At 33.4% G+C, this 14875-nt stretch overlaps 1 protein-coding gene across 1 annotated transcript; it reads right to left on the bottom strand.

The window, feature by feature from the left end:
- On the bottom strand, positions 1 to 14548 carry LOC143235667 (uncharacterized). Its single transcript, XM_076473890.1, has 7 exons — positions 14512 to 14548; positions 12263 to 12384; positions 6586 to 6701; positions 4004 to 4176; positions 3244 to 3398; positions 1898 to 2008; positions 1 to 1190 (listed from the first exon to the last, which is right to left on the bottom strand). The coding sequence occupies exons 1-7, from the start codon at positions 14546 to 14548 to the stop codon at positions 1005 to 1007; spliced, it is 900 nt and encodes a 299-aa protein (XP_076330005.1). The 3' UTR covers positions 1 to 1004.
- Between the last annotated feature and the right edge of the window lie 327 nt (positions 14549 to 14875).

Here is a 14875-nt window from a genome sequence, read left to right on the forward strand (position 1 = left end):
AAGCAAATAACATAATGTAATCGAGATACATGAGAATATCAAACTATACGTAAATTTCATAAATCACACCTTGTATCCACGTTCAACAAAGAAACTTGTAAGTAAAACCCACTAGATCTCTGTTGTACACATGGAATTTTTTATTTAAGCAAACAACATCATATAATCGCAATACATGAATAACAATAAGCAGTACATAACGAAAGACAATTTTAATTTTCTTCTAGATATATGAAGTTTATTCATCTAATTTCTTATTCATGGTTTACAAGAAATTTATTCGTGAATCAATTTGTGTGTACATCCACGTATAAACTATGTGTAAATATTCTTTGAATGTCAATATGACAAGTGCATCAAACGACACTTTTGGTGTTAAGAGAACCTTGACATGGAAACCTGACCATGCAGAATATAAACTGCAGTATCCTGCTGGAATGTAGTCTTGGATGTCTGTTTATTTATCAACAGTTATCATGATACCATTATCATACAGTACACGGAAGTATACGTTGTCTTCCACAAAGATGGATTACAACACACACCTCCTCATTAATTGATTGGTTCACATACCGGTGGTCCATATACTTTGTTTCACAATTCGTCCACTAGTTTCCTTGACACGGTCATCTGAACAACAAAAATAATCTTTCAAAGACTTGCCAGTTAAAAATGTATTTATTTTGAAAAGGTTATTTACTTAGAAGGTTATCATGGAGGAAATTTATTTCCAGTCCCTAGAATTATCAATACAATAGAAGGTAACCTTTATGGAAAATATACCGTTTCTTCAAGGAAGTAATGCATTTTATGTATATAAATTTGATAAGTCACACCCCGCATCCACGTTCTACACATAAACTAACGAATAAAATCCAATAGACCTTTGTTGCACACATGGAACTCGACTGACTGAACTTGGTGTATTGTTTGGGAAACGTTAAGTAATTTTCTGACTGACATTAAAAGCATGAAACTTTAAAGGACAGATCGTCCAGGCTTCACTAGTACGACTCAAGTATTTTTTTAAATTTGTTGACGAGATATTCAGCCGCGTTAACTGTAGGAAACCTGTTGGATCCATTGAGAGGTTCCACCATAACGATGTTATCAGGATGAACAAAGTAGGTCACAGAACTTCTTGAACATTGCATTTTAGATTCCTCCTTCGGCACCAGCACTCGATGAGACTACAAAGTGCAAACCATAGACATGCAATTAGAATATTAATACTATATCAATTAATGAATTAATAAAATTTAAATGGTTAGTACATACTTATCTACAAATAAATAAAAAATAACGGTTTCGAAGCGCTTTTTCTATTTATTTTGTTATAACGATCATGAATACAATTTTAATGAGCAACAAAGTAAATATTTATTTTAGGGTTAAATAATATAATGTGGTTTTAGTTGATTTAATAGCTTATGTTTTAAATCTATATTTAAATCCGATAATCTTCTGCATTATGTTAAAGTTAAATCGCGATAGAACAAAGCTATTTACTCAGATTATCTGTAAAATTGCATTCCGGTAACTCACTGGACTTATAAAGCTACAAATAGAGTCTGGATAACAGCTGTGGGCAGAGCACAGAGAGCCTATTGAGTACCTTTGTGTTTAACGATAAACAAACAAAATATGTATAATTATAGATGTTACTCAGCGTAACAAGTTCCAAATAAATATTTAGACGTAAATAAAATAATGTGTATAGAATTATGTACACAAATACACACACAAAGTATTACGTGTAACATTCATATGAACGATATTGTACTATATATTACTGTTTATTAGTGAGAATGTTACAAATATATAATCTAAGATTTAACTACAATTGCGATTAATAGATAGTGCAGCTAAGTTGTTCCATTCACAAGTTATCACTTACCGTGGCTGAATATACTCCTTCGCTCCAGATCTCCAACAAATCTTCAACGTTCACCAAAATGGCTCCCTCTAAAGGCGTAGCAGGTATCCATTCTCCTGATTTTGTTTTTACCTGAAATATAAAAATTCAGGATTTATAAACTGTAATCTTTCGTGTGAAATTATACGATATACATAACGCGATTTTTAATTGTTTCTAAACGATACACTCACACACGTATACTAAATAATAATAATAATAATAATAAGTGTGTTAGTAATAAATTTGATACTCAAGAAAAACTAAATTACAAATCAGATGGAACCTTAAGTGTGGTTAAATTTGTAAAACCTTAATCATTTTAATATTAATTATAAAAACAAAATGCGACAAACAAAAACACTAGCTGGGAAGATAATCGTCCTCTGCGTGATAACACCGTCTCCTCTAATTAATCGACTCACTCAAGTATGATGCTAGGGTTTGAACACTCAATTTAAAAACAACATACATCGTTGGATAACTTATCAAAAACTATGATTGTTTAAATTAAAAAAAAATGTATTGAAACTTGTGATAAAACATCTTAAAACAAAGCTTCTAGATAATTTATATATACTCTAGATTTAATATCACTCAACATGTAGTCAATACGAGTTGACAAGGTTGTCCAATTTTTGCTAATGGGAGAAGGGTAAGATAACAGTTAAAGTGCTGCGTCAAAGGTCCGAAACTGTATACAGAAAAGAAGACGTACCATTGGCTTATCAAAAACCATATGTTGCAAACAGTAAAAAATAAAACAAAGAACGTTTTAGTGAATCGTTGTCCAATTTCAGTTGTAGGGTTTCTTTGGAATTTTCATCCATATAAGTTTTAATTTCTTTGGTGGTTTGATCACCACCAGCTGTATGTTATTCAAAATTCCATAAATCATTTTATAAAACTACTGTTATCGTCTAATGGTTCAATTCGTAACGAATTAATTCCTTATAATTAAATAATAACTTACTTTCGAATAGTAAACATAAACTAATGTTTGTAATTTGGTTTAATGTAATATAACTTAGTTTTATAGCTTTCATCAAAATTTATTTCCTACATGCACTTATAATTTTTTTATATATTATACAACATTAAAAAAACTTTGAAAACTGTGTAATTACTGTACAATTATCTAAACATTCTGTTACATTATGATTCTAATTTCCAATTATTTTAAAACTATTTAGGTTAACAGTAGACGTTTTGGTTTAATGTAATTTTGAAATTCGTAATGAAAAATTTTTTTAAATTTACTCATTTACATACATCAATTTTATCGTTACCTCCAGACCACCAACATTATCTTAAAACAAAAATGTCACCGTTCCAAAGTCAGAATGTTCACCGCAATGAACAGTCGTTGTAAGATCAGTCACATCTGTCACAGGAGGGTAGTACAGCAGTCTTAATATTGATGCATTTTCTTTGCACTTTGTGAGTTCTTGGTGTCTCTTCAAGAAAGAGTATTCTGCGAGGTCTGGGCAGCAAAAACATTCAGTTATAAAGGAAAATTAAACACACTTATTACACCGAAATAATGAATTTAATCTATAATTTTAATTTATGGCAAGTGAGTCATTTTATTTTAATACCATAATTCTAATAAATCTAAAATACTTCAAAGGAAGAGAACATTCAAGAAACAAAAACATAAAATGAAGAGAAACAAACAAGGGTATGTAAAAATATTGTTCTTCCACTGAACACAACATTTACAGCCTATCTATACCATTACTAATCTGTAAGTCAGTGTGAAAAAATGATTTATATATTGTTGAGAATTCATATTGTTTTAAATTGGTGATGTTATAAATTTAAATTGATTATGTACAAATTAATACATATTGTAAACAATACGTGATCTAAAAGTTGTTGAATTAACAGAAACGGGAGCCTAAAGAAATATTTTCAGGTGAGGGTGGGGATGAGACAAACATCTAAATCAACAAACTGTACTAATATGTGTTAAATCTGTTTACACATGATATTGTACCAGACATTATCCTAGTAATATTAGTTAAATAATCGGAGAAATACTACTGACAAATAATTCTCATATCTAAATGGAAGTCAAAATGTTACCTAAAGATAAAGCAAGAACCACCAAAAAACGGCGACACAGGTTCACGCACGCCTCGAGGAAGTCAAGACAAGTTTCTTTGAATCCGGGAGTATCTTGGTCAGATGGAAAGATACATTCACTGTTCACTATTCCATAAGTTTCTTTTATTTCTTTTTGATTTCCCGTTTGGAGACTAAATGATGAAAGAAACACAGAGGATGTTAACTTTTAGAAGTCAGGAGACATTTAGTTACTTGGTTAATTAAACAGAGGTAATAATTGGTAAATTTGTTTTGTAAATATAAATAGAAGTTCTATGAATCTCCGTACACAACCAAGGTGAAGAAGTGGTCTTGTTTCGCTCCTGTGTTTATGTATAATCAGAATTGGTACAAAAGATGAGTGTTCGTGAAGGGCGAAGTTTGTTATTCTTTGTAAATATGCGTCAATGTACGAGGTGATAGTGAAAGTCGATCACTTTTATTGTATTGGTTTCAAAAGGTAACATGTAAAAGTGTCGAAGGTCAAGAACAAACTGAGGTTGGAGGAACTTTGTACCATAACGTACATTTTCCTTGAAAGTGAATATAACTGTTTCACGTAATTATTTAGGGGGAAGAATCGCAGTCTAGAGGACAAGGTACACAACACTATAATATACACTGCTCAGTATACTTAATACAAATAGTAGCCTTATCTAAACAGGGCGAATAAGAACCAAATACACAGACAGTGTAGAAACTGTGTGTGTGTGTACGTTTTGGAAGCATGCTTTCCAACAAACGAAAACGTTAGAAAAACATTTATCTATTGTTATATCTTAGAGACTAGGTACAACAGAAATGAATATAAAGATATTTATTTTAATAACTAATTCAAATAACCTATTTTGTATCTTCGTCACTTTCTTTTATCGTTTTTATTCTTTCCGTTATCAAAATATCTATTTGAGCGTAGTGGGTGGTTGATGTTTTTTAACAACTGTGGAATGTTTAAAATAAGTAGAGTTTTGCTAACAACCAACAAAGGACATTTGTTGTTAGTAATATTTTCTCTCTCTCTCATAGGTATTTGGGTATTGATGTTCATATACCCAGGAGGGTCATGTTTCGTCGACCTCTCCTACTTCCCTTATATTTGTTTTTACAATTGTCAAGTGTATTTATACACTGCACACGAGGGCTACCGTAACCCGTACCAACTCAGCCCCCATTCAGGGCAATGTCCATGCACTATCTACACATACACTTGGTGCAAAAATCATTTTTTTCTTTATAGTTCCATGATTATTTGCACTTTCACTACATAGGTATTAACTATAAAACATTTACATTAAAAAACCCTTTCAAAGTTTAGTAATTAACCCCTAAACTAATGTGTAGTTTAGTTTATAGATTACCTTTTCTCTTTATTTAGAAAATATATATTCACTGGGAAAAGGTGTTTAGGTCTATCCTCATCATGTATACACTTCCTGTGTAGTTCGCTTACTAGTTCATTTTTTTCTCCAATTTCTGTCAAAATAATTCATTGTACTATGTAGGAGTCTATCTGCTATGTGCGCGTATTGATACATGAATTCTGATAATGTTGTTCTGAGTACTTTATAAGCTGTTGTAAGTAGTGTATTTTGTATTGTTTGTTGTTTTGTTTGGAGTAGTTTTTTGTTACTTACATTTATCCATGCAGGGGCTGCATAATTATTGACAGGACTAATGTACGTTTTATATATTTTTATGATGTTATCTGCTGTTGCTACACTGGTTTTACCAGTTAGTCTTCTAGCATAGTTTGTTCTTCGCCAAATTTTTGTTCTAATGTTACTTCTGTGGTTTACCCACGTTAGTTTTGAGTTAAATGTAAATCCTAAACATTTTGCAGATGTATTAGGCTGAAAGAGTGCTCCATTCATATAGATCTGAGGTTGTGTTTTTTATGTTTTAATGATATCAGTAGAAATAGTTTGGTTTTTTGAATTTCGCGCAAAGCTACAAAAAGGGCTATCTGCGCTAGCCCTCCCTAATTTAGCAGTGTAATACTATAGGGATGGCAGCTAGTCATCACCACCCACCACCAACTTTTGGGCTACTCTTACCAACGAATAGTGGGATTGGCCGACACATTATCACGCCCCCACGGCTGAAAGGGCGAGCATGTGTGGTGTGACAGGGATTCAATCCCACGACTCTCAGATTACGAGTCGAGTGCCTTAACCACCTTGCCATGCCAGGTCGGGAGGATAAGAGGACCAAGATTTAGTTCCATACTGTTTCAACGGTTTGATTCTTTGGCTTCTTTCTAACGAAGTGTTAGTAGTACAGAAGTGATTATTATGCGTCGCGATTGTTTAAGAACGTTGATCTAAATAGATAAAATCAAGAAGTAGATAAATCAGCACTAAGGAATATCTGTTGAACTTTTGGAAGATAGACTTTCATTTATCAGGAGTTCCACTTTTTAACTCACCAAAATAAATCTTTATAACCAACAATGATTATTGTTAACCTTTTTATTGTGATTTTATAAAATATATTTGGGGAAAATAACAAAATAAATTTACATTAACTTCAAGGATATTTTTATGTATTAATCTTCTACCTACATTTCTTTATCTGAACTAAGGTAGCCATCGTAATGATTTGGAAGTCTTTTGTATTTTTCTTTTACTTCAAGAGGAAGTAGAAAAAACTCTCTGGACTTCTGGAAAATGGCGGAAAACTAGAAAACAGAAAAGATATATACAACTACATGTTGTTCTGTCGTTTTTTTGTAAACTTCCTATCTCAATCTTAACAAAATGAAAATTGGAGAAAAACAAGTAATTTAGAATTTCTAGAGCATATAGGACTCAAGTAACTTTTCGTTAAATTAAACAAACGAAGAATAGTCATTTATAAAATATCTTCCAGCGCATTTGTATGTTTTATGTAATCCATACTTTTAAACTGCTGTACTCAACGTTCAAATATTGCCGCGTCTAGATACACTTTTTAATTCTCGCAAAACTACCCGAGGACTGTCTGGGCTAGTCGTCCTTATTTTAGAAGTGAAAGACAAGAGGGAAGACAGCTAGTCACGACCACCTACTGCAAACTCTTGGCTACTCCTTTACCAACAAATGGTGGAATTGAAAGTGGCTTAATGACGCTAACACGAGTGAACGGGTGATTTTTTGTTGTTGAGTATCGAACCCCCGACCACCTGACCATCATGTTTCCCGCACAGAGATATGTACGAAGTTAGTACTTTTCACCAAATCATTCAAAGACACGAGTACTTCACGAAACAGTATTATATAGATGTCAAATCTGATTTCGATTTACAATTAGTAAGCCTACCAATTACCATTCATATATTAGTTAAATTAGTGAAAAATGTGTTATAGTGTATTTGACAGACAATGTGAAAATAATAGTTGTTTACCTTTGTATTACATCGGTCCTGTAAATTATGTCTTGGCTAGTTTACAATAACATGCTCAAAGCTGACTAAACAACAAGTTTAAAATGTTTATAAACTTGATATGCAGAGTTTGACTTTCCATAGTGGGTACAGAACAGATAACCAAATGAGTAGCTGTAGTTTTGACGATAAAATTATAGAATAAAAATACAACATGTTACATAATTCTAAGCTACATAGTTGGCTATTTGTGTTGTGTTCGTCAAGGGTTCTAGCGCTACAAGCCTTTCCGATGACACATTGAAGTGCAGTGAAATCAGATTTGGAAATATTAAATAATATAATTCACGTATTTATGCGAGCGTTATTTTTGAGTGATTTTAATATTTGAGTTGTGACCAAAGTGGAGATCAGCGAACATGTTTTACGAATCTCAGATGAGAAACACTAAGGAAATATAAGAATACAGATGACCAGTGGCTGAAAATCTTCCTAGGTCTAGGCCTAATATGAATTCATTGGCGTTATCGTTGTGTGCAAGTACTTTAACGCAGAATGATGCAAGGAGTAGTGAAACAAGAAAGAAAAGAAAGTGTGCAGCGTTGTCCTGCTGAAAGATCCAGTCATTTCCACACAGGCAAAGGCCTTCAGTCAATAAGAATGCTCTCTCAAACATGCCAATATAGTTAGACGCCCCTGTATAACCTGATGCTCCATTGTTCCATGGAAGGAGAAAGCACCCCAGATCATGATGGAACATCCTCCACTGTGTCGCATAGAAAATGTCTCCGTTGGAATATCCTTATCGTGCCAGTAACGTTGGAAGCCATCTGGACCATCCAGATTAAATTTTTCCTCATCAGAGAGCAAAGCCTTTTTCCCCTTTTCTACGTCTCATGTTTGGTGAATCTCAGTAAAGTTTAACCGAGCTGCTTCGTGGTGTGGAAGGAGGCGTGGCGTTTGAAGACGTTTACGGTTTTTAAAGCCTTTCTCTCGCAGATGACGTCTTATTGTTCTTGAGCTTCATTCTGCGTCCGTAAGGGCTTTAATCTGGTTCGATGATCGGCTGGTGTCTTGCCGGACAACCTGTCGAATTCTCCTGCTCAATGCCGATGAAATTTTCCTGGGGCCGACCACTTAAAATTCTCGTTCCGTGTCCCTCAGGGTTTTTTAAGCAATTTGCAACAGTAGTTTTACTACGCTTAATCTCACCAGCGATGGCATGTTGGTAGAGACCTTGCTTTTGCAGCTGGACATTTCTGCCACGTTTAAACTCTGTCAACTTTTCAGCCTTTGCCATGTTCTTACCCAATGTAACACAGGAGATATCAGTGGGAGATGTTGATAATGCTACTGCTTGAACATAAATGACTAAATTTCGTTATGTGCTTACCGATTAACGCTTAGTTTCAGTGTGGTCATAAACTTTTTGACCAGCTAGTGTTTAGGCTAATTTCATAGTGTTCACATTTTCCCTATTAAATGCTAAAAAGGTAGTTTATTTTTATTTTCCCTTTCTTATTTTCATCTTTCGTAGCTCTACTCAAATAACTGGTTGAATCTAAAAACGCAAAATGCATATTTTTTTATGTTCATTGGCTTTACGATTTTGGCCATTAGTGTCATTGATTTACAACAATTGGTTGTACTTCCATCCTCATTCAGAAAAATTACTGGGGATTCAAATCCCTATGTTGACTCAACAACTACCAACGATTTGCCTTTGAAAGAGAAAGAACAGCTGATAGAAATTTCAACTGATTAAACCCTAAAACAAAATTTCAACACGAAGAAATTACACAATTTTGGATTCAAATGGCCATGGAATGCCCTAAAATAAGTAACAGAGCTTTGAAAATTTTGATGCGTTTTCCAACAACGTATCCTTGTGAGCAAACATTTTCACTGTATACAGCTACAAAGACCAAATTTAGAAATACGCTAAATATTGAAAGTAATTTGCTCTTACAGGTAACAACCGTACTTGTGTCGATGTGATGAAAAACAAGAACTGTTTACATAAAATGTTAAGCCTAGAAAGTGTTGATACATTTCAAGAACAAACTGAAAAATAACTACCAACAAAAAGTTTTCGTTCTTAAAACTGATAAACATGTTTCTTTGCAAAGACATTTTGGAGTTCAAAGTTTTGTTTACTTTAATCGATTTCCCAATGTTTTATCAATCACTTCTTTGTGTCTCTAAATACACTGGTTAACGTGCTTACAGCTGTACTTGTTTAGTTGTACGTAACAGTTTCACACCACTTGCACCTTGAAGACAGAAATCGTTATACTCCAATTAAAATTAATAAATTTATCATTCTGATGTAGAGATTACAATATTTCGGGGCTGAAAACAATAGTTATAAATTCATTCCACATGATAGAATTAAAATATAAACATGACAAAGAAGTTTAGACATTATTGAATAAAAGAAAAAAACAGTTTGAACTTTTGGGCAACTGTATTTGTTAAAATCATAGACATACACGTTCACAATTATTACTGACAATCCGTAAATAAATCGTGCCCACTGCTTTTTTGTTGCTGGTCATTTATATTCTTGTACAATAAAACCTGTACAACCCGGAAATATCAAAATTTTGAATCATTATCTCAAGATTTCTCTTATAAAATGCCCTCTACATGACGGAACCTGCGTAACGCGAACGGAAGACTATCTTTCACTTACATCATCTATCAACAAGTACGATTAGAACCCGAGAAAGGCTGAAAAATGTTTTTGATTGAATATTATTATTTTTTAAATATTAAAAAAAATTTTGTTTAATGAATAATTTTTAAATATTAATAAATTCTCGGACATTTCGTAAGTATTGGTTAAATATATTCTCTTTATTTTTCTGCCGTCATTATTTTTGCAGTTAAATTAGATTCAGGATGTATGGAAATATATTTGTCTTTTAAGTGCAAAATTCAACTCAATAAATAATTCTCACGAAAAAATAAATTATTATCTTTCCTAATTTTAAAATTTAGGGAAAAACATACCATGGTTAATAAGTAAAAGTAAAAATCCGCGCTATTTCTAAATCTTTAGTATAATATTCTACAAAGTAAAAAAAAATTCTTCTATGAACTTCTTTCCACGTGGTAAATAAAAACATCCTTTCTGTGAATTAGAACGATTGATTATAAAAGTGTAATTTTCCATTTGTTCTTCTCCAGCACTACAGTTTACTCTTTAGTAGTCTTATGAGTACGTTTGACCACTGTGTCTGTCTTTGGCAAGTTTGGTTTAGGCGTTCGACACATGATTCCAGGGTCGCGGGTTCGAATTCCCGTCGCACCAAACAAATTCGCCATTTCAGCCGTGGGGGCGTTATAATGGTCAACTCCACTATTCTTTAGTAAAAGAGTAGCCCAAGAGTTGGCACTGAGTGGTGATGACTGGCTGTCTTCCGTCTAGTTTTACACTACAAAATTAAGGATGGCTAGCGCAGATAGCCCTCGTGTAGCTTTGAGCGAAATTCAAAACAAGCAAACCAAGTGTCTACTCCTCTCTTCTGATAACTCATTGATAATATAGAGGGTTTATATTGCTAAACTTGGAGGTTCGATACCGTTAATAACATATAGCCCATTGTGTAGCTTTACTGTTAAATTCACCCTCTCTGCACCCCAGTGGCAACAGCGATATGTCTTCAGACTTGCAACGCTATGAACCGGTTTCAATATCCGTGGTGCGAAGAGCAAAGACAGCCCATTGTGTAGCTTTGTATTTAATAATAAATTAGTTAAAAAGTATTATATTCCTGACTGCTCCATTAACATTAGATGTAACTGACGTTCTAGTCATGTTTATTTGTTGATGGGTAGGAAAGCTCTAGAGAAAACACAACACGAAGTTATAACAATAGATGTACACGTAAGGCAAGTTTAATTAAATATATATATTTACATTTTCACGTCCCGAAAAATTACAATATGATGGCCTGTAGTTATGAGTTCTTACTTCAGCTAATAAGCAAATCTCACAGTAAACATCGGTACTATAATAAAATATGGGAAATTGTTGACTTCCATGTTCTGGAAGAGAATGTGAATGTGTCTATGTGACTGATTACACGTCAGGTAAGTGTGTGCGTGATTAATTTTGGCATGCGGGCAGGTCAAACTGCACGTCATGACGTTTTAGTGAGTTACATAATAGATAATAAATAAAATTGTAAAATTATATAATTTTAAAGTTCTTCATTCATTTTTAAGAAATATTTTAAAACAATTTCAAATTCCCCTAGCGGGATAATTTGGATATTTGTTCTTGAGCAGACTCCCCCTTCTGTTCTTTTTTTTCCATCTCCAGAAATTTACGAAATATAACATAAAGTATTCTTTGTAATTTCATCATCTGTATTCTGAAGCTATATTTTATATTATTCAGTCATCTTCCTACAGAAAAGCTACACAAGGGCTATCTGAGCTAGCCCTCCCTAATTTAACAGTGTAAGACTAGAGGGATGGCAGCTAGTCATCACCACCCACCATTTTTATAATCAAAAATGATTATTGTTAACCTTTTTTATTGTGATTTTATAAAATATATTTGGGGAAAATAACAAAATAAATTTACATTAACTTCAAGGATATTTTCTATGTATTAATCTTCTACCTACATTTCTTTATCTGAACTAAGGTAGCCATCGTAATGATTTGGAAGTCTTTTGTATTTTTCTTTTACTTCAAGAGGAAGTAGAAAAAACTCTCTGGACTTCTGGAAAATGGCGGAAAACTAGAAAACAGAAAAGATATATACAACTTCATGTTGTTCTGTCGTTTCTTGTAGACTCCGTATCTCAATCTGAAGAAAATGAATTTTGGAGGAAATAAATAATCAAAACAGCACGACATACTTGTTCTTGTGATATCCCATGGTTTACAAGGTAAAGAAAACCAATTTGTGAGAAAGCTTGGTGGATTTCTGACGCCACTTTACGGAATGCTTCATTACTCGGCTGACCTGATTGTTTCAACCCTGTAAAAAAACAATATGTTTAATTACAACAACTGGGTCGGTGTGAACGCATTTTCGAAGTTAGAGAAGCAAAATTATGCTTGTCACAAGATAGTGTTACTTTTATCATATATTTAACACTACATTCTTTGCTTAGGCACTTATCGATTTAAGGAGTAAAAGAGCGAATAAAATTATTCCAATAAAGATATATTTCCAATGCCCATTAACGCCGACACATTTCGCTCAATACGGAACTCATCAGTACAGCTGGGACACAAGAAAAGCAGTATTGGTTATATGAACCGATTTGGTGATATCTGTAAACTCACGTGGACGAATGAGAGAGTGAACGGTCACAGCTTCTGGGGTTTGTATTCACTGAAAATAAACTCCAGAGTAGTTCAAGAGGTAGTGGTGGGTGCCATTTACAGTTGTTTTTCCTCTAGTATATTGCTTCAAATTTAGAATTTCTAGAGCATATAGGACTCAAGTAACTTTTTTTTGAATTAAACAAACGAAGAATAGTCATTTATAAAATAAGTTCCAGAGTATTTGTATGTTTTATGTAATCCATACTTTTAAACTGCTGTACTCAACTTTGAAATGTCGCCGCGTCTGATGAAAGACAGGAGGGAAGACAGCTAGTCATGACCACCTATTGCAAACTCTTAGGCTACTCTTTTACCAACAAATGGTGGGATTGAGAATGGCATAATAACGCTCACACGACTGAACGGGTGAATTTTTGTTGTTGAGTATCGAACCCCCGACCACCTGACCATCACGTTTCCCGCACTGAGATATGTACGAAGTTAGTACTTTTCACCAAATCATTCAAAGACCCGAGTACTTCACGAAACAGTATTATATAGATGTCAAATCTGATTTCGATTTACAATTAGTAAGCCTACCAATTACCATTCATATATTAGTTAAATTAGTGAAAAATGTGTTATAGTGGATTTGACAGACATAGTGGAAATAATAGTTGTTTAACTTTGTATTACATCGGTCCTGTAAATTATGTCTTGGCTAGTTTACAATAACATGCTCGAAGCTGACTAAACATCAAGTTTAAAATGTTTATAAACTTGATATACAGAGTTTGACTTTCCATAGTGGGCACAGAACAGATAACCAAATGAGTAGCTGTAGTTTTGACGACAAAATTAAAGAATAAAAATACAACATGTTACATAATTCTAAGCTACATAGTTGGCTCTTTGTGTTGTGTTCGTCAAGGGTTCTAGCGCTGCAAGCCCTCATACTTTCCGATGACTCATTGAAGTGTGGTGAAATCATATTTGGAAATATAAACTTCTTTGCCATGTTTCTATTTTAAGTTTATCATGTTGAATGAATTTAGAATTATTGTTGTTTTCACAGACGAAATATTGTAATCTCTATATCAGAATTAATGTGATAAATTTATTAACATTAATTGGGTTGTAGCAATTTCTGTCTTCAAGGTGCAAATGGTATGAAACCGTTATGTACAACTGAACAAGTACAGGTGTAAGCACGTTAATCAGTGTACTTAGAGACACAAAGAAGTGATTGATAATACATTGGGAAATTGACCAAGGGAAACAAAACTTTTAACACCAAAAGGTCTTTACGAAGAAACATCTTTATCGGTTTTAAGAACGCGAACGTTTTGTAAGTAGTTATTTTTCAGTTTGTTCTTGAAATGTATCAATACTTTCTAGGCTTAACATTTTATGTAAACAGTTCTTGTTTTTATCACATCGACAGAAGTATTTTCAGCACCAATGAAACAAGCTTCATGTAATTTCTTTCGTGCTATGAAGAACAGAAACACAACCTCCCACACTCTTCAGCAACAAGAATGATTTTCATAATGTTTTATTTCAATGAAAAGACACGACAGACATAAGATTTAATTGAAGTTAAACATATTAGAAACCAAGCAGTTCTTACGACGCAATTTGTACCGTCCTTCATTGTTTAGGTTTTATTTCTTGCTTAAGATATTTCAGCCAAGAACACGTTTTAAAAAAATGTCTAATTTCTTTACGTTCTGATACTTTGTTGTACGACATTTTAAAAACATATAATCTTTTATTTTCGTCATATGTAATGCTTATTTTATATTTGTTGTAATTTTCAAGTTTACAGACTTACCCACAGCTTCGATGTCGACAACTGGAATAGAAATCATATAAGTTCTGCTAAAGTCTCGAATCGAACGTGCTTTTTAAGGATAGAGATTTACTGTTCGGTTTACAGACAAATAAACTGAGGTTACATCTCTATAAGTATGTTGTTACCACGCCAGTGTTAGTGTCCAATAGCAGTTGTCGTTATCGGTGATTGGTTAGAATGTACACTTTCCTTGCAAATATTTTATTTCTTCAAGCCAATATTCTGAGGTTACAGAAATACTCTTGGTGTAAACGTACTAGTTCAACGAGCGCTGATAGTGTTGAAAACCTAGTGCACGAGTGGATAGGCGTGATTGCAAAGGTGTTAACGATAAATGATCTTA

Source organism: Tachypleus tridentatus, chromosome 12, assembly GCF_004210375.1.
Source record: "Tachypleus tridentatus isolate NWPU-2018 chromosome 12, ASM421037v1, whole genome shotgun sequence".
NCBI classification, from domain to species: domain Eukaryota; kingdom Metazoa; phylum Arthropoda; class Merostomata; order Xiphosura; family Limulidae; genus Tachypleus; species Tachypleus tridentatus.